General features: G+C 32.6%; 1 protein-coding gene across 2 annotated transcripts in view; it reads left to right on the top strand.

Moving 5' to 3' along the window:
* The window catches only part of PPME1 (protein phosphatase methylesterase 1), a 98679-nt gene that overhangs the window by 48540 nt on the left and 22884 nt on the right, over positions 1-27255 (top strand). For both annotated transcript variants that reach the window (XM_031961426.1, XM_031961425.1), the window contains exons 2-9: positions 3165-3258; positions 3711-3803; positions 14916-14973; positions 15435-15486; positions 18795-18949; positions 19363-19453; positions 20504-20569; positions 26475-26598. In XM_031961426.1, coding sequence (XP_031817286.1) covers positions 3220-3258; positions 3711-3803; positions 14916-14973; positions 15435-15486; positions 18795-18949; positions 19363-19453; positions 20504-20569; positions 26475-26598 — 678 coding nt within the window. In that variant the 5' untranslated portion in view covers positions 3165-3219. The remainder of the gene's footprint in view (positions 1-3164; positions 3259-3710; positions 3804-14915; positions 14974-15434; positions 15487-18794; positions 18950-19362; positions 19454-20503; positions 20570-26474; positions 26599-27255) is intronic.

Here is a 27255-nt window from a genome sequence, read left to right as displayed (position 1 = left end):
CTTCTCTCAGCTTCAGATTCTATAAAAAGAGAATTTCATCATGTGGTTATTGTGAGGTTCAAATAAGATAATATATGTAAAGCATTTTATAATACTTAAAGCACTACATAAATGTTAGCTGCTCTTATTTATTTTTCTTCATTAACCAGGATGAAGAGGAAGATGAGGATTAAATATACCTTGATCTGGAAATATTTTATATTTGATCTTAAATAAAACTTGAAAGAAATGTTTCTTGATGCCCCTTAATGCTAATGCCTTCCCTTTATTGATTATCTTCAATTTATTCTCTATATATTTTGTTTGTATGCATAATTGCCTGCATGCTGTCTTCCATCATTAATTTATAGGTCTTTGAGAGCAGGTATTGATTTTTGCCTTAGTTTGTCTTCCTACTATTTAGTGAAGTACATAACACATAATAGTCACTTGATAAATCATTGTTGACTGATTATATCCATGTTATATTCTACAGTATGTCCATTGAAGCCAATAACTTTTATTATTGTCTCTGTCCACTTTGTATCTTACAGATAGTACATGTTTAATAAATTTTTGCTGAATAGGTTCCAGAATGTTAAGAACTTTAGAGGTCAATTAATTGATGTTTTCCCCACTGTGAGCTTCTCATCTCTCAATTGTGGGATGTGGAGAACCCTTTTAAAACAGTACAAAGCAGTAGCAAAAATTATTGAATGTTTTTAAGCACAAATTCTTTTTAAATATACACTTTATAAAAATGAAAACAAACGTCAAATCAAATTCAGTAAGTATTTAGTAAATACAGCAAATTTATTCCAGTAATAAATACAGTGCAGAAATTATTTAATGTTCTTATATGCAAAATATGTCAAATTTGAGTTATATGTTGAATCTCAAAGTACATAAGTGTGTTACCATTAGTCAGCTTTCATTTATGACACAGAAATTCTGTCATAATACTATTTGCTACATTTGAATAATGAAGTCTTTTAATTCAGCTAAACAATATTTGTGAAGAAGTTAAAAATGCCATAATATCTATTTTTTTTCTCATTGTTCATTTCATTAAGTATACTCTAATAAGCTGGTTTCAAAATTGAAATAACTTGACAGTGATTATAGATAACAGTTTGAAATATTCTACAATTTAAATTTAATTGCTTTAATTTTACATTTTTCTTACTTTTAAAAAGTGATATAACATCCCCTTTTATGAATAAAATATGTAAATGGTTTAAAGAAAAAATCCACTGAGGCAGCTAAAAACTATTATAAGCAAAGACAGCAGGCACAATTTGAATAGAATTGCAGAAAAAATAAAAGCTAAAATACAGAAAATAGGATTTAGAAGTACTGTTATTTTTAAAAAAAAAACATTTTCATTGAGAGCCCTCGCTTTTATGTCTTTTAAAATTCCAGATATATCCTCATTCTACCTCCAGGGCCATCCCTTATAACAAAGAATTAAAAAAGAAAAGAAACAGTTCAGAAAAACTAAGAAACCAGATCATATACCAACTATGATATTTTCTGGACTGGAGACTGCTCATAATCTCCCAGCTCTACAAAGAAAGACAGAATGTGCTTTTTCATCTCTGTTTAATTTTTTAAATTAATGTTTAAGGGCCAAGTTTAATCATTATAATTTCCTAAAATTCAGTTTCGATTGTTTTGTTATTCTTTTCATTTACATAGATGTAGTCATTACATTGTTGTGTTCCCAGGCTGCACTTGCTTCATTTTCCATCAGTTAATATAATCTCACACTTCTGTATTTATCATATTCAATATTGATTACAGAGCAGTAATGTTGCATTACATTTATGTACTACATTTTCTTTTTTTTTTTTTTGACTCTGCCTCTTTCTCTGATCTCTTTGAGGTATGTGCCCAATAGTAATAGTGAGATCGTGAAGTTATTGAGTAGAAATATTTTATTCAGTTCTTCCACATAATTCCAAATCGCTTCCCAGGGCAATTGGACCAATTCACAGCTCCATCAACAATATATTAGTATGTGTATCTTTCTTCAATCCCCTCAAAAATCAACCCTTCTCATCTTTTATTAGCTTTGCCAGTTTTCAGGGTATTTTATCTGGTATGTTTCTTAGTTTTTCTGAGTTTTCTTTTCTATTTTATTCTTTGTTACAAGGGGTGGTCCAGGGGGTGGGATGGATATATATATATATATATATTTGGAGATTAAAAACCACTTATTTTTTCTTAAGGATGCTTTACTTTCCAGATAGTATGAAACCTTTTGAAATGACATCTTTAAAGGATGCATTCAGAAAGTATGTACATTGTTTTTAAAACCATTTTTTAAAAGGACATTAAAAGGATCATTTGAATCTTACAAGATTGTTTGCATAATTGCTAAAGTGTAAAAATCCACATTCAGTTGTGGAAATGTTAGTATAGATATGGATATAGTCAGAATCATGCTTGGCAAATCATATGTAGAGCCACTTCTAATGGTTCTACTTGCATTATGGAGAAGACGCATTGCAAGTAGATAAAGCCATAGATGTTAAAAACACTTTTTAGCTATGTATGATATTTTTGTCGAAATCATTTAAGGGAAATTTATCTGTAATAGCAATGCCATATCAATAAATGTTTTCAATATTTAGTTTCTAAAAATTAAAATTATATAGGGAAATTGTATAAGTACTTAATGTCAGGATAAAACAATTTGGACGCATTACATGCATCATGAACAGTCATTTGCTTTGAAAAATATGAGTAATGAACTGCATGAAGTTTTTCAAGTTGTTATGAGGAAATCAACTTTCTAAAAATGTACTCTGGCATATTTTTTACCCAAGGACATCAAGTGATATAGGGGAAGATTTTATATAGTCTAAGATATTTATAGCAATATTTTTTTGAGAAGAAAACTGGAAACAACATAAATGTATATAGGTTGGGGAAAGGCTAAAGACATTGTGGTATATGAATATAATGAAATATTCCCACATCATAAGAAACTGTGAGGATACAGAAGCATGGGAAGACTTATATAAATTAAGTAAATATAAAATTAAGTAAAATAAACAGAACCAACAAAATAGTATATACATTGACTACAACAGAACAATTTAAAACAATTTTGGGGTACTTATTACTGAAAGAATAGTTCTCCACATGTTAATATTTTACCTGAAACATTTCTTTTTCAGCCCTGGAAGAAAGCGAGACTTTTCCCCTGTTTCCTGGAACCAGTACTTTGAATCTATGGAAGATGTAGTAGTGGAGAATGAAAGTGGCAAAGATATATCCTTTTTCAAAATACTGTCTTCTTGTGTTTATTTCCGTGAATTTATTCCCCAGAATACATATACACTGTGATGAATGTCACTGGTAAATCCAAACCAATATCTCCAGACTTGTCTCATGACAAGGTCAGAAAAATTGGGATTAAATTCAAAAGCTTTGTGTATCTCTTCAAAAAAGTACCAGGAAAAAAGGTATCAAGAGCTTTTTGTGAATAAAGGGGATTCTGTCTTATAGAAATCAGAATTTTCTGCTTAGTTAATGTTTCAAATGAGAACAAGTTATTTTTTATTAGTTTTTTGAATTGGACAACATCTCAATCAAAAAAAGGGGGATTTTCAAACCTTTTCTTTAATGTGATCTTTGAACTGTAATTTGTAAAGATGAATATGGGTAAAGGTAGAAAAAAATACGACCAAAAATAGAAATGCATTATCTTTAACTGTTCATACACTTTTCGAATTTATAAGAGTGGTTCAGAAGGTCCAGTCTTGCTGTTGCTGCATGGAGGAGGCCATTCTGCCCTTTCCTGGGCTGTGTTCACTGTAAGTCAAGTTGCTGACAATAGAAGTTGTTGTCATTTGTGAGCTATTAGGAAGAGAATACTGAAATGTATTTACATGTTATGTAAAATCCTGGTAAGAATGAGAATAATTTCTGGCAGATTCCTGTTGCTAGGTGAGCTTGACTCAGATAATTATCTTTCCTCTCAGTTTATACAGTGGAAGACAGTCAATTTAGGAATCATAGAGTTTTAGAGCTGGAATGTCATAAACATTATATAGTTTTCTCCTTGTCTCTCTCCCTGTCACACTTTTTTTTTTACAGTGATGAAGAAAACCGGCTCAGATATGTAAAGTGACTTAATAAAGAACACAAAACTAATTGTAGCTAAGAATGAACTAAAATCCAAGTCTTTGATTGTCATGCCAACGTTTTCTCTGCTATCCCATACTATTTCCCAAGAAATATAGTTTCTAGATTTAGAGGATTGGGTAAATTCAAAGTAATTCTGGGGTTACCTATTTCTCTACGTGTGTATGGCAAGGAGGGGCTCAATTACTCTGTTTGATTATTAATAATAGTTTACATTTTAATATCATTTAAAGTTTATAGAACATTTTCTGAATTAATTTATTCAGGTGACTCATGCCCAATGTAACTGTTTGTCTTCCAAAGTGCCTAATCTAGTGATTTATAAATAATAGAAAATAATATCTTTATTAGACAGTGAGCTTCTTGAAAATAGGAACTAGATTTTTATTAATCGGTTGGTTTGCTTTTTATTTTATCCATAGTAGGCATAGAATAACTTGACTACTCTTCCAGCTTCATATTCTACTACCATTTGCTACATACTGTACAGCAACCAAGCTGAACTTCTATCTGTTCATTTAGCACATCATATGTTACCTGCCTCTATACCTTTGGTTATAATTTTCTACTACCTTTAATGGTCTCCTTCACCAGTTTCTACATGTCAGAATCTTAATCAGCCTTCAAGGCCTAACTCAAATGTTTCCAAAAAGTATAGTCTGCTCCTCTAACCAAATGTTACAGATATTATTTCTAAAATTCCTACAATACCTTGATAGTACTTACAAAATACCATCTTGTTATTTTTAAAACTTATGATAGAATTGAAAGGGGCCTTAGAATATAGAATTTCAGAACTAGAAGGAAACTCGAAGATAAACTAACCCTAATTTCCTTATTTTTTATATTATAAAACATGTCTAGAGAGAGGAAATTACTTTCCCATAGTCAGAAAGGTAGTATTTAATAGAACTAGGATTTGAACCAAGTTATTCTGATTTAAATCTAGTTTTAACTAAATAGACAACTTCTTGAGTGAGCAAAACCTAGCTCAGTTCTTTGAACATTGTAGACACTTGATACGTTTGACTCAATATAAGGGAAAGGAGCCTCTAGTCAAAGTTAGCTTCAGGATTTCTGATAAAGTGACTCATTTTATTTCTCTATTCCTGCCACTTTATCCTTTCTTTTTCAGAGAATCCTTGGCTTCTTTTAACACTACCTCTTCTTTTTGCTTTGGGGTGGCAAGGAAGAATAATGTTGAAATGATGATATATTCAAGATTACTGCTCTTAGTTTGCACCAGGAGCTTTGAAAACTCTTTCTCCCTTTCCTGTCAATGGATCAACCTAATGCTTTCCTGAGAGCCAAATAAGCAAAAATCTCTTAATGGTACAACAGCCCACTGTAGGTCCCTGTCACCAATTTTTTTCCCTTGAAATCTATCTTGCACATATAACCTAAGTAATAATCTTAAAACAGCACAATCTCTATCCAATCTTTGCATCACTAAAGCATTTTTTATTTGTACTAGCCTAGCAAGAATTATAATTCTTACTTAGATGGACAGGTACCCATCTAAACTATGTGCCATCTAAAATGATTAATGTGATATCAGTTGCCAAATTCTGTTCTGTTCTAACTTTAGGTCTTGATAGTCCAGGTTTGTTGACATAATTTTAGCTTTCGCCCAAATAGTAGATTAAAATCTTCAGCTGAGGAAAGGAAAGAATGTTGTGTCTTAATTAATATGTCATATTCATATCACTGATTTGCATTTCATTTGGAGATATACTGAATTATGAAAAACATGATTTGAAAAATAGTCTGTGATGACAGGTAATTGAAAAATAGATAATCCAAATGGGTTGCAAGATTATTTTAAAACCAAGCTATTTTTTTCTTGAACTATTTATGTACATGAGGGATTGTTTTATTATGACTTTTGAATGTCAACCATGCTGCAGGGATCTTTAATCCAAGTTTATAGTCACCGGCCCTTTTGTTTTCATGAATTTATCTTAAACATTCAAGAGCCTTAAAAATGGGGAAGATTAAACTTGGCCAACATAGTTAGACTCCTCCATGACTTTGCTCAATCCTGAGTAATATCATTACTTTGACATAGATAATTACTATTCACATATTGATAGTAAAAAAAGAAAGAGGAATCCAAATATGTAAAAAAAGAAAAATTATAATAATTCCTTTCTTAGAATGATGAACTATTATTGTTCTTCAGTTTTTTCTGACTGACCTCATGAAACTCAAGGCCCTTCTATTCTGATAATTTGTTTTTTCCATGATGCTGTCTATACAATTCATCCTCTGCTGTCGTCATCTGTTCCTCCCCCTTTCCCCCCGCCTTTTTTTTTTTATCTTCAATCATTGCTAGTATCAGAGTGTTTTCCAATTAGTTTTGTCTTTTCATTGTGGCCAAAGTAGTTAAGCTTCAGCTTCAGCATTAAACCTTCCTCTGAATAATCTGAATTAATTTCTTTTGAGTTTTGACAGATTTGACTCCTTATTGAGAGGAAATCTCAAAAGTTTTATCTAGCATCTCTAGTTCTCATAGCCATACTTTGCTACTGGAAAAGCCATAGTTTTGACTACATAGTCCTCTGTTAGTTCAATGATATCTCTGTTTTTTATTTAATATGCTGCCCAAATATGCCATAGCTTTCCTTCCAAGGAGCGGGTGTTTTTTAATTTCACAGCCACAATCACTGTTTGCAGAAATCTTTGAACATACATATAGAAAATCTGACACTTCTCCTATTTACCAGGAAGTGATGGAGCCAGTTACCAAGATTTTATTATTATTATTTTTTTATGTTAAGCTTCAAGCCAGCTTTGACAGTCTCCTCTTTTACCCTTCTCAAAAGGGCTTCTTGATTTTTTTTTTCACTTTCTGTTATCAGAGTGGTGTTACCTAATATCTGAGATTTTTTTATATTTCTCCTTTTGAGTTATCCAGCCTGACATTTCTCATGAAATACTCTGTATATCAGTTAAATAACTAAGGTGACAGTATACAGCTTTATCATACTCCTTTTCCAGTCTTAAACCAGTCAATTGTTTCCTGTTTGGTTTTGACTGTTGGTTCTTGACCCATATACAGTTTCCTCAGGAAACAACAAAATGATACTTTTCCCATATTTTTAAGGATGGATCCACATTTTTACTCAGTGAAGCAGAAGTAGGTTTTTTTTTCCCCTGAACATTTCTTTTTCTATAATCCTGCAAATGTTGGCAATTTAATCTAGTCCCTCTGCCTCTTTGAAAATCAACCTGCTCTTCTAGTCATTCTCAGTTCTCATATTGCTGAAGCCTAGTGTGCAGAATCTTAACTATAACTTTTCAGGTATATGAGATGAGCACAATTGTTCAGTAATTTGAACATTCCTTGGCATTGCTCTTTTTTGGTTTGGGTTTGGGATGTAAACTGATATTTTCCGTCTATTGTTGAATTTTCCAAATTTTCTGGCATAGAGAACAGCACCTTAACAGCATTATTTTTTAGGATTTTTTAAAAGCTTAGCAGGAATTCCATCACTTTCACTAGCCTTATCAATGTTTTTTAAGGCCCATTTGACTTCATTCCCCGATACTTCTGGCTCTAGATCAATGGTGTGGTTACACCATTGTGGTTTTTGGTGATATTAAGTTCTTCCTTATATAGTACTTTTTGTGTATTTTTGCCAACTCTTCTTAAATCTCTTATGCTTTTGTTAAGTCTCTGCCATTTTTGCCTTTTATCATGTCCATTTTTGCACATGCTCCCTTGAGTTGTATTATTTTTTTTTTTTCCAGTTTGACGTGACTTTTATTTATTTATTTATTTTTTAAATTTTTTTTATTTAATAGCCTTTTATTTACAGGATATATACATGGGTAACTTTACAGGATTAACAATTGCCAAACCTCTTGTTCCAATTTTTCACCTCTTACCCCCCCCCCCCCACCCCCTCCCCTAGATGGCAGGATGACCAGTAGATGTTAAATATATTAAAATATAAATTAGATACACAATAAGTATACATGACCAAAACGTTATTTTGCTGTACAAAAAGAATCAGACTCTGAAATATTGTACAATTAGCTTGTGAAGGAAATCAAAAATGCAGGTGTGCATAAATATAGGGATTGGGAATTCAATGTAATGGTTTTTAGTCATCTCCCAGAGTTCTTTTTCTGGGTATAGCTAGTTCAGTTCATTACTGCTCCATTAGAAATGATTTGGTTGATCTCGTTGCTGAGGATGGCCAGGTCCATCAGAACTGGTCATCATATAGTATTGTTGTTGAAGTATATAATGATCTCCTGGTCCTGCTCATTTCACTCAGCATCAGTTCGTGTAAGTCTCTCCAGGCCTTTCTGAAATCATCCTGTTGGTCATTTCTTACAGAACAGTAATATTCCATAATTTTCATATACCACAATTTATTCAGCCATTCTCCAACTGATGGACATCCATTCAGTTTCCAGTTTCTAGCCACTACAAAAAGGGCTGCCACAAACATTCGTGCACATACAGGTCCCTTTCCCTTCTTTATAATCTCTTTGGGATATAATCCCAGTAGTAACACTGCTGGATCAAAGGGTATGCACAGTTTGATAACTTTTTGAGCATAGTTCCAAACTACTCTCCAAAATGGTTGGATTCGTTCACAACTCCACCAACAATGAATCAATGTCCCAGTTTTCCCACATCCCCTCCAACAATCATCATTATTTTTTCCTGTCATCTTAGCCAATCTGACAGGTGTGTAGTGGTATCTTAGAGTTGTCTTAATTTGCATTTCTCTGATTAATAATGACTTGGAGCATCTTTTCATATGACTAGAAATAGTTTCAATTTCTTCATCTGAGAATTGTCTGTTCATATCCTTTGACCATTTTTCAATTGGAGAATGGCTTGATTTTTTATAAATTAGAGTTAATTCTCTATATATTTTGGAAATGAGGCCTTTATCAGAACCTTTGACTGTAAAAATATTTTCCCAGTTTATTGCTTCCCTTCTAATCTTGTCTGCATTAGTTTTGTTTGTACAAAAACTTTTCAGTTTGGTATAATCGAAATTTTCTATTTTGTGATCAGTAATGATCTCTAGTTCTGCTTTGGTCATAAAGACCTTCCCCTTCCACAGGTCTGAGAGGTAAACTATCCTATGTTCCTCTAATTTATTAATAATTTCATTCTTTATGCCTAGGTCATGAACCCATTTTGACCTTATCTTGGTGTACGGCGTTAAGTATGGATCAATGCCTAGTTTCTGCCATATTAGTTTCCAATTTTCCCAGCAGTTTTTATCAAACAGTAAGTTCTTATCCCAAAAGCTGGGATCTTTGGGTTTGTCAAAGACTAGGTTGCTATATTTGTTGACTGTTTTATCCCTTGAACCTAATCTATTCCACTGATCAACTAATCTATTCCTTAGCCAATACCAAATAGTTTTGGTAACTGCTGCTCTATAATATAATTTTAGATCTGGTACAGCTAAGCCACCATCATTTGATTTTTTTTTCATTAATTCCCTTGAAATTCTTGACCTTTTGTTTTTCCATATGAACTTTGTTGTTATTTTTTCTAGGTCATTAAAATAGTTTTTTGGGAGTCTGATTGGTATAGCGCTAAATAAATAGATTAGTTTAGGTAATATTGTCATCTTTATTATATTTGCTTGCCCTATCCAAGAGCATTTAATATTTTTCCAGTTGGTTAGATCAGACTTAATTTGTGTGAAAAGTGGTCTGTAATTTTGCTCATAAAGTTTCTGATTTTCCCTTGGCAGATAGATTCCTAAATATTTTATATTATCAGTAGTTACTTTAAATGGAATTTCTCTTTGTACCTGAGTTGTATTATTTTCTTGAAGACATCTCAGGTTTTCTCCATTCCATTGTTTTTTTCTATTTTTTTATTCATTTAAGAAAACCTTCTTAGCTCTCCATGCTGTTCTCTGGAGTTCTACATTCAGTTGGCTATATCTTTCCCATTCTCCTTTGCTTATGGTTTTTCTTCTTGCCTTAGTTATTTCTTTTCTCATCAGAGAGCCATTTTGTTTTTGTGCTCTCTTTCTTTGGTATATTTTTGGTTGCTGCCTGCTGAACAGTATCATGAATCTCTTTTTATAGTTATACAGATCTAATCCTTTAAACCTTTTTTTCACTTCTATATCATTCATAAGGAATGTTTTTTAGGTCAAACTTATAGGGTCTTATTGTTTTTCCCTACTTTCTCCAATTTAATTCTGAATTTTTCAATAAGAAGCTCGTGATCTAAGCTTAGTCTTGTTCTAACGATTGTATAGAACTTTTTCACCTTTAGCTACCAAGTGTGTAATCAGTCTGATTTCTGTCTTGACCATCTGGTGATATATAAAGGAATCCTTTCTATTGGGAATTAGCTGAACAAATTATGGTATTTTGAATATAATGGAATATTATTACTGCATAAGAAAGGGATAGTTTCAGAGAAATCTGGGAAGATTTGTATGAGTTGATTTTATAATAAAATCATCTGAGCCAGGAAGATAAACATTTTAAAAGACAAACATCTCTGAAAGACTTGAGGATCATGATTCAAAAAAAACTGTTGCATTACTGATCACAAAATAGAAAAATTTGACTATACCAAACTGAAAAGTTTTTGTACAAACAAAACTAATGCAGACAAGATTAGAAGAGAAGCAATAAACTGGGAAAATATTTTTACAGTCAAAGGTTCTGATAAAGATCTCATTTCCAAAATATATAGAGAATTGACTCTAATTTATAAGAAATCAAGCCATTCTCCAATTGATAAATGGTCAAAGGATATGAACAGACAATTCTCAGATGAATAAATTGAAACTATTTCTAGCCATATAAAAAGATGCTCCAAATCATTATTAATCAGAAAAATGCAAATTAAGACAACTCTGAGATACCACTATACACCTGTCAGACTGACTAGAATGATAGGGAAAGATAATGCGGAATGTTGGAAGGGATATGGGAAAATAGGGACACTGATACATTGTTGGTGGAACTGTGAATACATCCAACCATTCTGGAGAGCAATTTGGAACTATGCTCAAAAAGTTATCAAACTGTGCATATCCTTTGATCAAGCAGTGTTACTACTGGGCTTATATCCCAAAGAGATCATAAAGAAGGGAAAGGGACCTGTATGTGCCAAAATGTTTGTGTAGCCTTATTTGTAGTGGCTAGAAACTGGAAAATAAATGGATGCCCATCAATTGGAGAATGGTTGAGTAAATTGTGGTATATGAATGTTATGGAATATTATTGTTCTGTAAGAAATGACCAACAGGATGATTTCAGAAAGGCCTGGAGAGACTTACACGAACTGATGCTGAGTGAAATGAGCAGGGCCAAGAGATCATTATATACTTCAACAACAATACTATATGATGAGCAATTCTGATGGACCTGGCCATCCTTAGCAATGAGATGAACCAAATCAGTTCCAACGGAGCAGTAATGAACTGAACCAGCTACGCCCAGTGAAAGAATTCTGGGAGATGACTAAAAGCCATTACATTGAATTCCCAATCCCTATATTTTTGCTCACCTGAATTTTTGATTTCCTTCACAAGCTAATTGTACAATATTTCAGAGTCTGATTCTTTTTGTACAGCAAAATAACGGTTTGGTCATATATACTTATTGTGTATCTGATTTATATTTTAATATATTTAACATCTACTGGTCATCCTGCCATCTTGGGGAGGGGATGGGGGGAAGGAGGGGAAAAATTGGAACAAGAGGTTTGGCAAGTGTCAGTGCTGTAAAGTTACCCATACATATAACCTGTAAATAAAAGGCTATTAAAAATAAATAATTTTTAAAAAAGTAAAAACAACAACAACAACAAAAACAAAACAAAAAGAACTGTTGGTAAATCATGCTGCTCACAAATTTTTCTGACAGAGATAATAGACAAAAAATAAGACAGATTTTCAGGAAGATGAAAAGAGATGCTAGAGAATAGGATTGGAAGGTGTAACTAGTAGAAATTTTGAGAATTAAGTTCTAAAGAGTGACAAACAGGTATCAGTGGTGATAACAAGATCATCATGTTTTTCAGATTTATAGGTACCTAGAAAGAAGTTGAGATTTGATGCTTCCTAATAAAAAAAAATGACAAATTTCCACATAGTGATGTGGGAAATAGTAGAGTTAGGTGGTAGAGAACAAATTCTGTTTTAATGGATATTGCAAGTACTTTCTTTGGAAAATAATATAGTAGCAATTCATTGCTTCTCAAAGTTTCAAATTGAAGGCCATTTATTTGTAAATTATGGTAAGTAAATCTTACCTTAAAAAGATAAGATTTGTTGTGGGCTCAAGAAATAGTATGTCATAGTATATCAGAGATACATTATGGATGTCATAGAATATAAAGGATAGCAAACTGTCAGGAAGACACTGTTTTGAATATGTATTCTGATTTCTCCATATGACCCAGGCAACTCTCTACAAAAGAGAAAAAGCTACAATTTATAAATGAGTTTCTGATTAGCATTGCTGCAAGCAGTTTCCACATTGAGCACTGAGTATGGGGATGGAATGGCATAGTTGACCCCATACAATAAAAAGTTTGGAGTTACTCCTTGGGGAAAAAAATGGACCTAATTCCATTTTGACCACATTTTTTTTTTCACCTATATAGCAAGCTTTTTATTGATTTTTTTTTTCTGAACTAAACAAACACCAAATAAAATGAACATTTTCATATACAGTTGAGTAGAAAAAGAGAATAATACATAAAACTATGAATCTCTAACATACAGCTTGCTTTCTTTTCAAGTTTATAATAAAGTCAACATGTAACTTTCATATATATATCATACACATACATAATGTAAACACATACATGTTTTTCATTAAATATTTTCCAATTACATTTTAAAAATTGTAGTTTTCTTTCTTTCTTTTTCTTTTTTTTTTAAACATTTTTTGTTCCAGATTCTCTCTCCTGCCCTCCTCCATCCTTGAGAAGTTTGGCAACATGATATCAATTATGCATGAGAAGTTAAACAAAATATATTTCCATATTAACTATATTGCAAAAAGATTCCTTCCCCCCCCAAAAAAAAAAAGAAAAAAGAAAATGAAAAAGTATGCTTCAGTGAGTAACCAGAGTTTATCAGTTCTTTTTCTGTAGGTAGATAGTATTTTTCCTTGGGTTGTTGTCTTGATCAGAATAATTAAGTCTTTCAGAGGTCATTATCATAGTAATGCTATTGCTATGTTCAGTGTTCTTGTGATTCTTACTTCACTTTGCATGAGTTTATTTAAGTCTTCCCTGGTTTTTCTAAAAGAATCTTGCTCATTGTATTTTTTTAAATTATAGCTTTTTATTTAGAAGTTATATGCATGGGTAATTTTATAGCATTGACATTTGCCAAACCTTTTGTTTCAATTTTCCCCCTACTTCCTTCCATCCCCTCCCCTCCCCCAGATGGCAGGTTGACCAATACATGTTAAATATGTTAAAGTATAAATTAAATACAAAATAAGTATACATGTCCAAACAGTTATTTTGCTGTACAAAAAGAATCGGACTCTGAAATAGTGTACAACAGGGGTCCTCAAACTTTTTAAATAGGAGGCCAGTTCACTGTCCCTCAGACTGTTGGAGGGCTGGACTATAGTAAAAACAAAAACTTTGTTTTGTGGGCCTTTAAATAAAGAAACTTCATAGCCCTTGGTGAGGGGGATAAACATCTTCAGCTGCCGCATCTGGCCCTCGGGCCATAGTTTGAGGACCCCTGGTGTACAATTAGCCTATGAAGGAAATCAAAAATTGCTCATTGTATTTTAAAGCACAGAAGTATTCCAAACTTGTTCAGACATTCTCCAATTGATGGGCATCCCTTCAATTTCTGAAAAATACTGCTATAAATATCTTTGTACACATAGATCTTTTTCTATTTTCTTTGAATATCGAAGTGTATATACATCTTTATAGCCCTTCAGGTATAGTTCCAGATTGTTCTCTAGAATAGTTGAATAGTTCACAACTCCAACAGTGAATTAATATCCCTATTTTTCCACATCCACTTCAATATTTGTCTTTCTTTTTCTGTCATGTTAACTAATCTTATAGGTATGAAATAGAACTTCAGAGTAATTTTAATTTGCATTTCTCTGATCAGTAATGATTCAGAGTATTTTTCTCCTATAACTACTGATAGTTTTGCTTTCTTCTATAAAATGCTAGTTGATATCTTTTGGCCATTCATCAGGAGGAGAATGAGTCTTTTTTATAAATTTGTCTGAATTCCCTGTATATTTGAGAAATGAGACTTTTTATCGGAGAAACTTGATGTAAAAAGAAAAAGCAGTTTTTTTTAAAAGATTTGTGATTTAGCCATTTGTATAGATCTTTATACATTACACATATATAAATATATAAGAAAATATCAACTTGTTTAAATCATAGTAGACCATCTTGCAGTTTTGATATATAGTACCTCTTAAAATTTTTATTGTACCAGTACTGCCTTCAAGAACTTAAAATCATTGCTACACCATAAAGGAATTAGAATAAGATTTTAGTGAATTCAAGAGGAAAGACGCATGACTGAAAAAAAGGAAAAACATTAACTTCATTAATGAACACAAACATAAAACAGTAATTAGAGACTTCCACATTATGGGGAGAAGGTCTTTGGAATTGGACAAAACAAGCACATATACCAAAAAATAAAACTATGGTTGTTTTTAGTATCACTTATGGAAGTCACTTCCTATAATCGTGAAGATTAAAATGTTATCTGGAGTTCTCTGATAATTTTGTAAAATACCTGTTTTTTTTCTTCTTCCAGGCAGCAATCATCAGCAGAATTCAGTGTCGAATTGTGGCACTGGATTTGAGGAGTCATGGTAAGTGACTTAATTAAGCATTAATTATATAGTTTGTTATAGTGTGCTTTAAACAACCCTAAATGCTACAAATCATTTACCAAGAGTCCTGGACCATTCAATTTTGTGATTTATTGGAAGTACCAGTTTTTATTAATTGTATTCTTCTCATTGTGATATTCATTTTAGAAAATGTTTTACTTGATAACTGAGTTCTAATTTTCCTGAGTGGAAGTTGAGTTGCAAATAAAAAGTTTATATGCTGTACAAAATAATATGGAAACCTAATTTGTTTGGGTGAGTCTAGCATAAATTGCGCAATTGTTATCAAAAAGCTGTGTCTATGACAGAATGTTATTCTTTCCCATCATGTTAACTCAAGAAAGTTACCATTTTGTTACTTCAGAACCAAGGCTTCAGAGAGGAACATTTTAACTTTTACAATATTCTTAGAAAACATTTTAAATATATGGGTTTTTTAGGTGAGACAAAAGTCAAGAATTCTGAAGATCTCTCTGCAGAAACTATGGCAAAGTAAGTTGATACTTTTTTTTCCCTTCACTTAGTTTTCTTGACTTGTACTATAATGAAGAAGAATGAGCTTTTTTCAGTTTAGGTGACCAAATAGTTTGTATATTTAATTTTCTAATATTTTGTTAAGAGTACTAGTTTACTAGGCTATACTATACTGAAGTAAATAGAGATAAATATGGGATATGGGATCTACCTTTTAAGAGCTTATGACTCTTGTTTATAATCTTTATCATTATCCTAGACTTCTCTCCCTAACCCTGCATTTTTAGTTATTTCCTAAATCTTGCATTTTCTACCTCTACTATGTTTCTTACATCAGACCCATAACTCTGCTCACACAACAAAGGCTCTGTCAGGCCTTCATTATCTCTTTCTTAGGTAAATTATAATATTTCCTAATAATTTCTTTCATCTAAGCTTTTCTCCACTCCACTCTGTTTTACATGTTGCTAATAAAGTGAATTTCTTTAAATGCAGATCATGTCACCCCTCCTTCGCAACTCAATTTTAGGGGTTCCTTAATGTATCTAGAATAAAATACAAACTTATCTGATTATCTTTTAAAATCCTTCATTACCTCATTTCAACCAATTGGTTCCAGTTTGATTGGATGGTACTTCCCTTCTTGGACTAAAATTCAGTCAAATTGACTTTATCTTTGTTGCTCACACATCATGATGTTTTTTCACTATTCATCTCCCATGCCTCAAATGCATTCCCTCACCTCTGCCGGAGAATCTCTTTTTTTTCTTCAAGGTGCAGCAAAGTACCTACTATTTGCCAAACATAAAGGACATAAAATGAGGCAAAAAATAGTCCCTGCCTACAATGAGCTTCATGGAGAAGACAAAAAAATAGTTATGTACAAACAAGGTATAGAGGATAATTGAGGCATAAATTTATATTCACAATAGATTCAAGAGAATATGATATTATAGAGCCTTGAAATTTTAAGTCAGAAAAATGTGGATTTGAATCTAATTGTGGTTCTTAGTAACTGTATCACTCTGGCCAAAACATTTAATTTCTTTGAATCTGTTTTTTCATCTGTTAATATAGAGACAGTGAGATTTGTACTTCTTACCATGTAGCTGTGAGAAAAAGTGTTCTTAAAGCTGTAGAAATCAAAAAAATGTGTTGTTGTTATTCATACAGTGAAAATAGCCCATATTTATACTTTTTAAGGATGTGTGGTTATTCCTTCAATAGATACAGCATCCTGCACATCCTAGTAGATGATTTTATTAAACAAAATAACTTATTATTTGGTAACTACCCTTCTGATTTGTACAAACTAGATGAATCCTAAGCTAATAGATATGTTTGTCACCTGATCCCATGCTTAATGTCTCTTCAACTTGTTGGATAGGACCTTTCAGGGGTTGTGCCCAGACTCATCTCCACACATCAATGAGGCATCAGAGATGTACTATAGGAAAGGATCTAATGATATTATATGTGAAGTCTTCTATATCATATTATCCACATTTTCACTATCAAAAACTCTATCTAGCCTTATTCCATTTTGGCTTTTATTACTCATTTGGAAGATCATATTGTAGGTATTATAGCTGCTCTTTGGTAGCACTGAAATACATGTTTTCCTTTGAGAGGTATAGTGAGATCTAGAAAAGCAGTTATAGACAGGTTCAAATCTATGGAGTTTTTTTCCCCCCTTTGGAATCTTGAGCATTTTTGTAGATTGCAAATTTACTATATGTCAGTAGTGTGTCATGGTAACCCCAAAGCTAAATCCTAGGTTGCATAAGTAAATACAATATCTAGAGCAAAAGAGTAGCCTTTAGCGTACATCTGGAGTATTGTCAGTTTGGGTCATTAGATTTTAGGGAAGGACCTTAATAAACTTGGTGCTTTCCCTTCTAGAAATGTATGTAAAATATGACATGCTCTTTGCTTTGGATTTATAGTCTATTTGGGAAGACAAGATAAAAACATGTAAGAGTTGAATAAAGCAAGACCCTTAAATCACAATTCATGACAATAGAATATATGTACAGAATTTATTGCCAGTGTGTGAACGTGCAAGACAATGAAAAGATTGGGGGAGGGAGGTCTTGTTAAAGATAATCTGCTGGCAAGAAGAGGTATAAATTACATCATCAGTAACATGAATAACTGGAAATGGGAATGGGCCTAATGGTGAAAGTGAAGAATAACTGAGGGATTTTTTGACTATTATGAAATATTAAAAAGGTATGCAGAAATTTATAAAGAACATATTCAGGAGATATATTAAAACATAAGACCCAGAATCACAATGAATGGGAACCCACAAGCATCTCCACAGAATACAGACTTCAATAGATAAACTTACTATCAAGAAGTTTTGGTGCTTTTGCTATCTGGAAAATTTACTTTTAAAACTTTCATTTTCATGATGCTGTATGACTGAGACATTGTTATTGTAGTTGTCATTCTATGTGTCTATGAGCAAAGGAAAGTAATTCCAATAAGGAGAAAGGACGGAAAAAGTGAAGAGATCAGTGTAGATGCACAAGAAATTTGACAACCAACTTGCATATATAGAATGAGAACAAGAATACTTGCACAATCTATTTCACAAGGTTAAAAGAAAAATTTTGCAAATCTTAAAACACTTTGTAATTGTAAATTTGGGGTATTTGATTTTTCTTCAGTAGAATGTGAGCATCAGGGTTGGGACTGTTTTGCATTTGACTTGGTCCATAGTAAGCCTTTAATAAAAACTTACTGATTGATTTGTTAGATTTACTGATTATATGGACATATTGATTATACTTACTGATTGAATGTTAGAGTGGAAGGAGACCTAAGATATTATCTAGTCTATCCTTCATGTTGTGGTGCCTTGCCATAGTTTTAGTATGCCAGTTAGTAAGATTTGCTAAAATTCACACAAAGTTAGTGGTCTTCCCCCAGCTTGGCCTCCCCCATCCCCAATCAGACCTCATGTAATACTTTGTACTTCTCTTACGTACTTATATGTGTCTTAAATAATTTTCATTTCTCTCCATTGTCTATCACAATACTCCTTATAGTGTAAGCATTTAAGATTTGTTAGCGTTTATGAATTGCAATGAGATTCAAACCCAGATTTCTTAAATCCCATGCTGCTCCTCAATCTCATGTTTGACAGCTTATGTAAAGGTATGTATTCAGAACAAGTCAGTAGAGCTTCATAGTTACTTCTACAAGTATGTTATCACATATTAAATAGGAGGGAAATAGGAGTAAAGAAATTAACATGATTACTTATAGAATTCTTCTGTTTTCTTTGTTCTTTCAATACCTATTTTTCTTTTTGTCAGGGATGTAGGGAATGTTGTTGAAGCTATGTATGGAGATCTTCCTCCTCCTATCATGCTAATTGGCCACAGCATGGGAGGTGCCATTGCAGTCCATACAGCAGCATCTAATTTGGTGCCAAGTTTACTGGGTCTCTGCATGATTGATGTTGTTGAAGGTAAGTTGTTAAGTTGCTCATAGGCGTTTGGCATATATGAAGTTAGAGGGTGAGTGTAGTTAGATCTATTTTAATGTGTTGATTTGGTAATTTATTATTAATGTTCCTCAGTTTTCATATTTATAAAATGAAGATAATATATGTACTTCCTATCTTAAAAGGTTGTTATGAGTAAATGGCTTTGCAAACATTGAAGCATTGTATAAATGTAAATACTTACTATGCTTCCAAAAACATGTGGCGCCCAGGAAATATCCTTAAATCTGTCAGGAGTAATCATTTTTCCAAAAAACTTGCTTCCATCCATAGGATTTAACTGAATTAATTATTATCAGTCCTTTAGAATGTTATTAACTGAGTTACTTATTATTATTGCCTTAGAATACCTGTTATTATTTTGGTTTAATGTGTAGGTACAGCAATGGATGCTTTAAACAGCATGCAGAATTTCTTACGAGGTCGCCCTAAAACCTTCAAGTCCCTGGAGAATGCCATAGAATGGAGGTAATTGCCCAATTGAGTTTCTATTTAGGATCCTACCTAAATGGAAACATTTTTTCTTATTAATCTCAGTGGTTAGCACCACAATTAAAACTCCAAATTGCTGTTTCCAAACAATTCAGTTTTTGTTTCTCAATAAATGGCACAGTAAGGAACAATCATTTCATTTGATTATTCATAATAAGAAGCTAGAAACTTCGAAATTTAGTATTTACACAACAGTTTCAGCATTTAGATTATCCTTCATGTGCATTAAACACAAATTATATATAGTCAGAAATATGATTATCCTATCTATATTTCTCATGATAGCATAATGGAAAGCTTTACAAATCCATTGAAAGAAGAAGGCAAAAGGAACAGTAGATCCAACTCTGAAAGAAGTTAAAGTAAGGAATGAATGTAGAGCAAAGCAACTTAACTCAAGAAAATAGACTTGAAGGCTGTTTATCCTTCATTTGAACCTGCAGGGCTTAATATAGAAATAGTATTTAGGAAAAACTTGAGCTTGGTGAGAAAACATACATGCATATATGTAGGTATGTTTGGGGGGAATGAGTTTTTGACAATGGGAAATGTTGATGTTTAGACCAAATATACCAGAGTGAGCCATTTTAGTTCTTTCAAACACTTAATTATTTCTAGTCTAGATTGGTGAGCTGTGTTTCACTTCTCAAGAGTACAAAGGAATGTGACATTTTACTCGTTCTCTGGGTGTTATTCATGGCCAACAGTCAGTGTGACTACTCTTTAAATTCAAATTAGGGAAATAAATAGGCAGATACAGCCATTATTCAAAGTGGGTTCAGCATGTTTCAAAAACTTTCTCTCCTCTCTGCAATAATGTTCATATTGTGAAGACTAGTGATATTTTTCATTATTTTTTTTTTCCCCTTACATGGTTATATATGCTTACACCCACTTCTAACTGTATAGGGAGCAGATCTCATTCTCTAATAATCTCCGAAAAAATCACTAATGTTACCTCATTCAAACTAAGTGGCTGAGTGAATTATTAAATAATATTTTTTTTCCTCTTCTGTTTCTTTGTAGTGTAAAGAGTGGCCAGATACGAAATCTGGAATCTGCCCGAGTTTCAATGGTTGGCCAAGTCAAACAGTAGGTCCTATTTTTTTCTAACAGATGCTAAAACTAAATCAGGTCATCCAACTATCCATTTTTCTTCTCAATTATAAACTAAATTAAAGCTCAAAGGTTTAAACTGATGTAGGAATAATGCATTACCAACTAATGACAGTGATGTAATGGAGAGCTCACAAATTTTAAGGGACCTGAGGTCCAGACTTTGCTGTGTGAAATTAGGCAAATTGCTTTACTTCTCTGATCCTTTTTTCTAATCTAAAATTGGGATAATAACAGCACAGCATAAGTCAAAAATATCAAGGTTTGATCATCCTTGTTTGTTTACAGCAATTATCATCCTGCCTTGAACACTAGCTGTGTGACCATGCTTAGTCACTGTATCTATTTGAGTTCCTTATCTGCAAAATACCACAAAAAAATTACGGTAACACAGTCCGTAATACCAACCCAACAGGCTTATTAATTGAGGATCAAATGAGAAGATATATGTAAGGGAATTTGTAAATTGTAAAGTACAATATAAATTTCAATTATTTTGAGTTCTAATGTTGTAAAATAAAATTTTTAAAAAAGTAGTTGTATTTTAAATACAGTAAATAAAATAGTTAAATATTTAGTTGTTAAATATTAGTTGTAAAAAGCAATCAGGAATGTTAATGATTTGTATTTAAATATTATGTTGTGTGTGTGTGTATGTGTGTGTGATATAATATATAGTATTTCTTTATGACTTTAATGGTGTTAAATTGTACTAATACTTTTATAACACCTTGCATAATAAATTCTTTTTGGCCTTCCTTCTGTTCTTTTATGTGTATTTTAAAAATACTTTACTGTCCCTCTCTCCTTCCTTGATTCTCTCCCTGATTCCTTCATCCCTCCTTCCCTGTCTCCCTCCCTTCCTTCCTTGTCTTCCTTCTTCCTCCCAATTCTGCCCCCTAAAAATGGGAGGGGGAAAGCTTTACTAGCAAATATGCATGGACATGCAAAACAGATTCCTACAAAGGCCACATCTAAAACTATATCTCTTTTTCCATCTTGAGTCCATCATTTCTTTGTAAGGGGGAGGTAACATGCTTCCTTGGTTGTCTGGAATTTACATAAGTGCCTATATCACTATTTAAAAAATGTTTATAAAAGAGGCAATATGGAGTATTGGATAGAGAGGAGTTGGCCTTGAACCAAGTAAAAGTTTTTGCAAGCCCTGCCTCTAAACTCATACTAGTTGTATGACCTTGGACAAGACACCTAACCTCTGCATGTTCTCTAGCTAGACAACTCTCTAAGACTAGAACTTACTGAGAAGTTGTTGACCTGCATTGGTAAAAATTATTCCTCCAAGGAGCTCTCAATAGAATTAAAATTACAGGTCAACTTCCTCTGACTAGATATTTTCATAGAAAAAATAATAATTGACTGATTTCTATATATAAATTGGGAGATTTAGCACATACTCAAAAGTGTTGGGTATTTTCTAAATAACTGATTAGGAAATTGGAGTGTATTCACATTTTTTGTTTGTTTTATTCTTCATGCTATTCAATCCCTGTGGTTCATTCCATTTTTTTGTTTCTGAAGATGTCAACAATATATAGTTGATGAATGAGTCTGTTAACTTCTTGGTAAAACAGCCTCATAATTTAGGGATGTGTTTCAGCAACATTCTTTATACATTTAGATTTAACCTGTATACTTTAGCAAATCTTTTTTGGACCTAGTTATGTTCTTACAAAGTCTCTGGATAAAGAGTCCCAAATATTTATCCCTGTATAAGTAGAGTCTTTTTTAATTTGCCCTAAAACTACCTTAGGCAAATATGTTTCTTCTACTCTCTCTAAAATGAAGGCGTTGAATTAGATGATATTACAGGTCTCTTTTACCAATAAATATCATAATCCTATTTTGTTTCTGCTGCAGTAGGTTGCCTCGTTCTAGGATCCTGGATTTGGTTGAGTGAAACTGTGTTCACTCTATAGCCTTCATCATTTTGGAAATTTAGATCCTATCTCCTTGCAGCCTTTTTCATCTTTGTAGTCTTCTTTTGAGAGACCCAAATTTCTTAGTTTATTATTACATGGAAATCCTTTGTCAGGAAAAGAATTTGTTATGGTTAGAAAGGAGGTCATGGACCTTATATGGTGCTAACATGCTGGGCTGGGATGATGGTAATAATAGTTCACATCAAAAAAGTACAGGAGGTCTTCTTTCTCCAGGGATAAGTGGTAATGAGAAAAAGGGCACTTAAAATGAACCCCTGGTTGAAAAGGTTCTGTTGAGACTATCTTGAAAAATGAAAAGTAAAGATTTATTTTATTTATTAATAGAATTTGTGATAATTATAAATACGTGCTAATTCTAAGAATGAACAAAGGATAGATTTTTTTTTTCAAGGATTAGAGCTGATTATTATCTCATAAAAATAGTCATTCAAAATGTCATTACATTATCAATACATTGAATTACATTATCAAACCTAAAACCATTCTATTCCTCTTTGATGACTCCCTCAAAGGATTCTTGTTTTAACTTGATCAAAGATGAACTCAAGGGAAACTTCTAATTTTTTTTAATTAATCAAAAGTATCCTTCCTTCTCTTCTTCTGACCATAGGATAGATTGTTTTAACATTTTTGGCATAATGTCTCCCAAAATCATATAGCAACACAACATGACTTGATGTCTGATTTTCTTGCAGAATGATAAAGAACAATCATTGTCACAAAAATACTTTAGGGCTTCATTAATTTATTGAAATTCTTAATGCTTTGATATTTAAATCATTCCTTTTTGAAGTGCCTCCTTAAAAAGCCAAACGCTTACCTATAAGATATTATCAGAGTGGATCAGAATAGATGTTAGTGTTAACCAAAAGGGATATTTGAATGGGGATTAATTTTACAAGTTTCAATAGTGAATATTTTTAAGATGACTTTTGCTTCCTTCTGCAATGTTGTAGGGAGACAGTTTGCTATAGAATATTGAACCATCTTTGGAGACAAAAAGATTTGTAGTAGAATTTTGCCTTTGTTACATCCTGACAAATGAGTTAACCTCTTCAGTCCCCCAGAGAAGTCTCTGTAACTATTAGTTACACAACAGTTACTTGTTGATTAATATTGGTAGAAAGATTTTTCTTCTTAAAGAGTTCCTTATACCAGTGATATCAGGAATCTGGGCCAAAGCAAAAAGTGAAATTAACCACTTGGATGACAATTCCTTAAATTTTATAGTTATAGTAGTAGTTCTCATTTTTGTAGCACTTCATAACTCACAAAATTCTTTCTCCAAACAATTCTGTTATTTAGATAGTCTAAGGATTATTATGCTGTTCTTATAAACAGAAACAGATGAATTGACTTGTAAGTCAATTCACTTATAAGTAGTAGAACTGAAACTTGAATCTAGGGCTTCCATTACTAAATGCAGTAGTCTTTCTTCTATATCAGCAGTATCAAACTCAAAAGAGAAATGGTTTTTTGACTGAGAAAACCTCAAATTAACATTATCTATGTTGTATTACATTTTTACTTTATTTCATTGTTTCCCTTTGCCTATAGGCCTTAAGTTTGGCAACTCTGCACTGTATCACACTATTTCTAAAGATGTCATCAGGAACCAATCCAGACAGAAAATAGTTAATACAGCTGAATCCTGAGATTTTTATCTTAATAATCTGATATTTCAGGTCTTTCTGGAATATGTGCACTGCCTTACCACATAGTATGAACTTGAAAAAGAAGGAAGTTGGAAGAGGAATGCCTTGAGGGAAAAAGCATAAGTTCTTTTTTAAACATACTGCATTTGAAAACTGTGTACTATATCTCAGTAGAATTGGCCAGATGGTAGGTGTAGTTATAGATTACAAGAGAGAGGGGCAGCTAGGAGGTGCAGTATTTAGAGCACTGGCCTGAAGTCAGAAGGACCTCAGTTCAAATCTGGCCTCAGACACTTAACATTTCCTAGCTGTGTGATCCTGGGCAAGTCACTTAACCCCAGTTGCCTCAGCCAAAAAAAAAAAAAAAAAAAAAGATTAATTACTAAACAAGAATAAACTGCTTATATTCAGAAATGGAAAGATGATCCATGACTCAAAAAGAGTGTCATAGAGAGGATCCAGGCTTGGAGTGACTCTGTTGTGTCTTAATCTTAAGAAAAGAATGGAAAGAGAGGGAAAGGAGAATATGTTGAAAGAGAGGAGAGTGAAAGAAAGATTAGGGGAAATTATCTCACATAATTAGGGTACACAGGTATACATCTGTACAAATGTTACAGGAGGAGGTGGGGTTAGTGGCTGATAGTAGAACCTTACCTAGACAAAAGAAGAAAGCATATACATGCAGGTATAGAAGTAGGGAAAGAGAAAAAGAGGGAAGAGGATTTTAGAGAAAGGAAAGATTTAGTGAAGGATTCTAAGCAAAACAAATTTTAAGAATGTACAATAATATAACTTCTTTTTGATATGGCAAAGAATTGGAATCTGAGGGGAGTGCCCTCATTCATCTAAATTGGTGAATGGCTAAACAAGTTATGGTACATAAATGTGAAGGAATATTATTGTGCTATTTGAAAAAAGAATAATGGAAGGGAATGATTTCAAGAGAAATCTGGAAAGACAAAACCAAAACAACAATTTATGCAATAACAACAGTATGGTAGAAGAAAACAACTTTGAAAGATTAGAAACTCTTATCAGCAAAATGATCAACCATGATTCCAGAGGACCAGTGATGAAATATGCTAGCCACCTTCCACTATAAACTGAGACAAAAATTTTTAATGTCTGGCCAACGTGGAAATTTGTTTTGTTGTTTTGCTTTTGATATTTTGTTTATATATGCTTGTAATGAGTTTTGTTTTTCTTCTCAGTGTGGTGGGTTGAAGAGGAGAGTGTTTAGGGTAGAAACATATAGCAGATTTTTGCCAATTGAAATAAATATAATAATAATAATTTTTTAAAAAGCAACAGGAGCTCATTTGCTTCTTTTAATGACCCCAGTTCACTAGACCAATTGAAATAAATATAATAATAATAATTTTTTAAAAAGCAACAGGAGCTCATTTGCTTCTTTTAATGACCCCAGTTCACTAGAAGCTTAAAAAATAAATTGTGTTTTATATTTTTGTTTTCCATTTTTTTCCCTTTAGCCTAATGGTCTCTAAAAACTAATGCAAAGGAGTGTTAAAATCTGTACTTATCTTTTAGTGTAGATTAGCCACAGTTTGCTTCTTTGAATAAGGCTTTGGCTTTATGCCTCTGAGTCCCTATCTATCTTTATTTTCTCTTGTCTAAAGAATCTGTTTTCTTTTTGTCTTTATGACAGGAAACCATTTCTAAGTCCTTATTATTGATAATAATAGGAATGCTAGTGTTCCCATGGTATCTTCCTTTTTTCCAAGAGTTCTACATACATCATAAGCATTCCTTGAAAATAAGATGTTGTCTTTTATTAGCTACCCTTTTGAGAAGCACAAATTGGGGAGGACTTTTGCCTTCCCATAAGAGAGAAAAGAAGATGTAACTTAGCTGTTGTCTCATAGTTAATTAGCATTAGTGACAGGATTTGAATTAAGTTCTCACTGGGAGTGCCAATTTTTCCATCTCCATAGCTTGTTACTTCAACCTCTTCCCAACCCCCTTAAGTGTTTTAATTTTCTGTTTCTAAGTATACTAAGTATACTTAGTATCCAGTATACTAAGGAATAAGAAAAAAATCCATCACATATTCATTTGTGTTAAAAAGCTGGTCTTTGAAAAGTTTCACTAATTTTTTATATTTATCACTTCTTATCTTTTTCTCTTTCTCCTTGGTATATTGTTAAACATAACTAATATTTTAATTAAAATATAAAAAATATTGAATACTGTGAAAATAAAGTGAAGTGTTGCGTGTGATTTGCCACTTGTTTTTTTTAAACTTAGATGTGAAGGGGCTCTGAGTCCTGAAGTCTCTAAAACTGTAGTGGAAGGGATCATAGAAGAAGAAGAGGAAGATGAAGAAGGAAGTGAATCTGTTAATAAAAGGAAGAAGGAAGATGATACTGAGGTAATTGTTTACATTTATACATCTTTTTGCATTCATTATTTCATAACACGCATGTGAAGTGAATAATACAAAGATTATTACCTCCTTTACAGATAAAGAAACAGGTTGAAAACAGTGCCATGGGTCATACAGGAAAGGCTACATTCCAGGCATGGAATATTATAAAAACATAAAGATGAGAGATTGAATATTAAGTTAGGAGATCAAAAGTAGAATAAAGGAGCTATAACCTTTCTGGAAAGGTTAATTATAGCCAGATTGTTATAGGTGCTAAAAGTTCAGGAGTTTTATTTTATTCTAGTAATAATAGGAAGACACCAAAGCAAAGTGACTTGGTTCAACAGTACTTCATTATTACTATTATTTTGAGAGCTTTGCGAGGATACATTGAAAAGAAAAACTAGAGGCAGTGAGTCCAGTAAAAAGGTTGTTGCAATAGTCCAGGCCAGAGATGATAAAAACCATGACAATAGAAAGAGGAGGTTGATAAAAGAGATGTGAATATAGAGGTAATGAGACTTGCTCACTGATTGGATATGAGGGATGAGGATAAGGAAAGAACCAATATTACTCTGAGGTTGCAACCCTGAGTGACTGGAAAAAATGTAGTACTTTGGTCAGAAATAGGAAACTCGGAAAGAAGTATTACCTCAATGG

This window comes from Sarcophilus harrisii, chromosome 3, assembly GCF_902635505.1.
Source record: "Sarcophilus harrisii chromosome 3, mSarHar1.11, whole genome shotgun sequence".
Taxonomy (NCBI): domain Eukaryota; kingdom Metazoa; phylum Chordata; class Mammalia; order Dasyuromorphia; family Dasyuridae; genus Sarcophilus; species Sarcophilus harrisii.
This window is presented reverse-complemented; position numbering and strand designations above follow the sequence as displayed.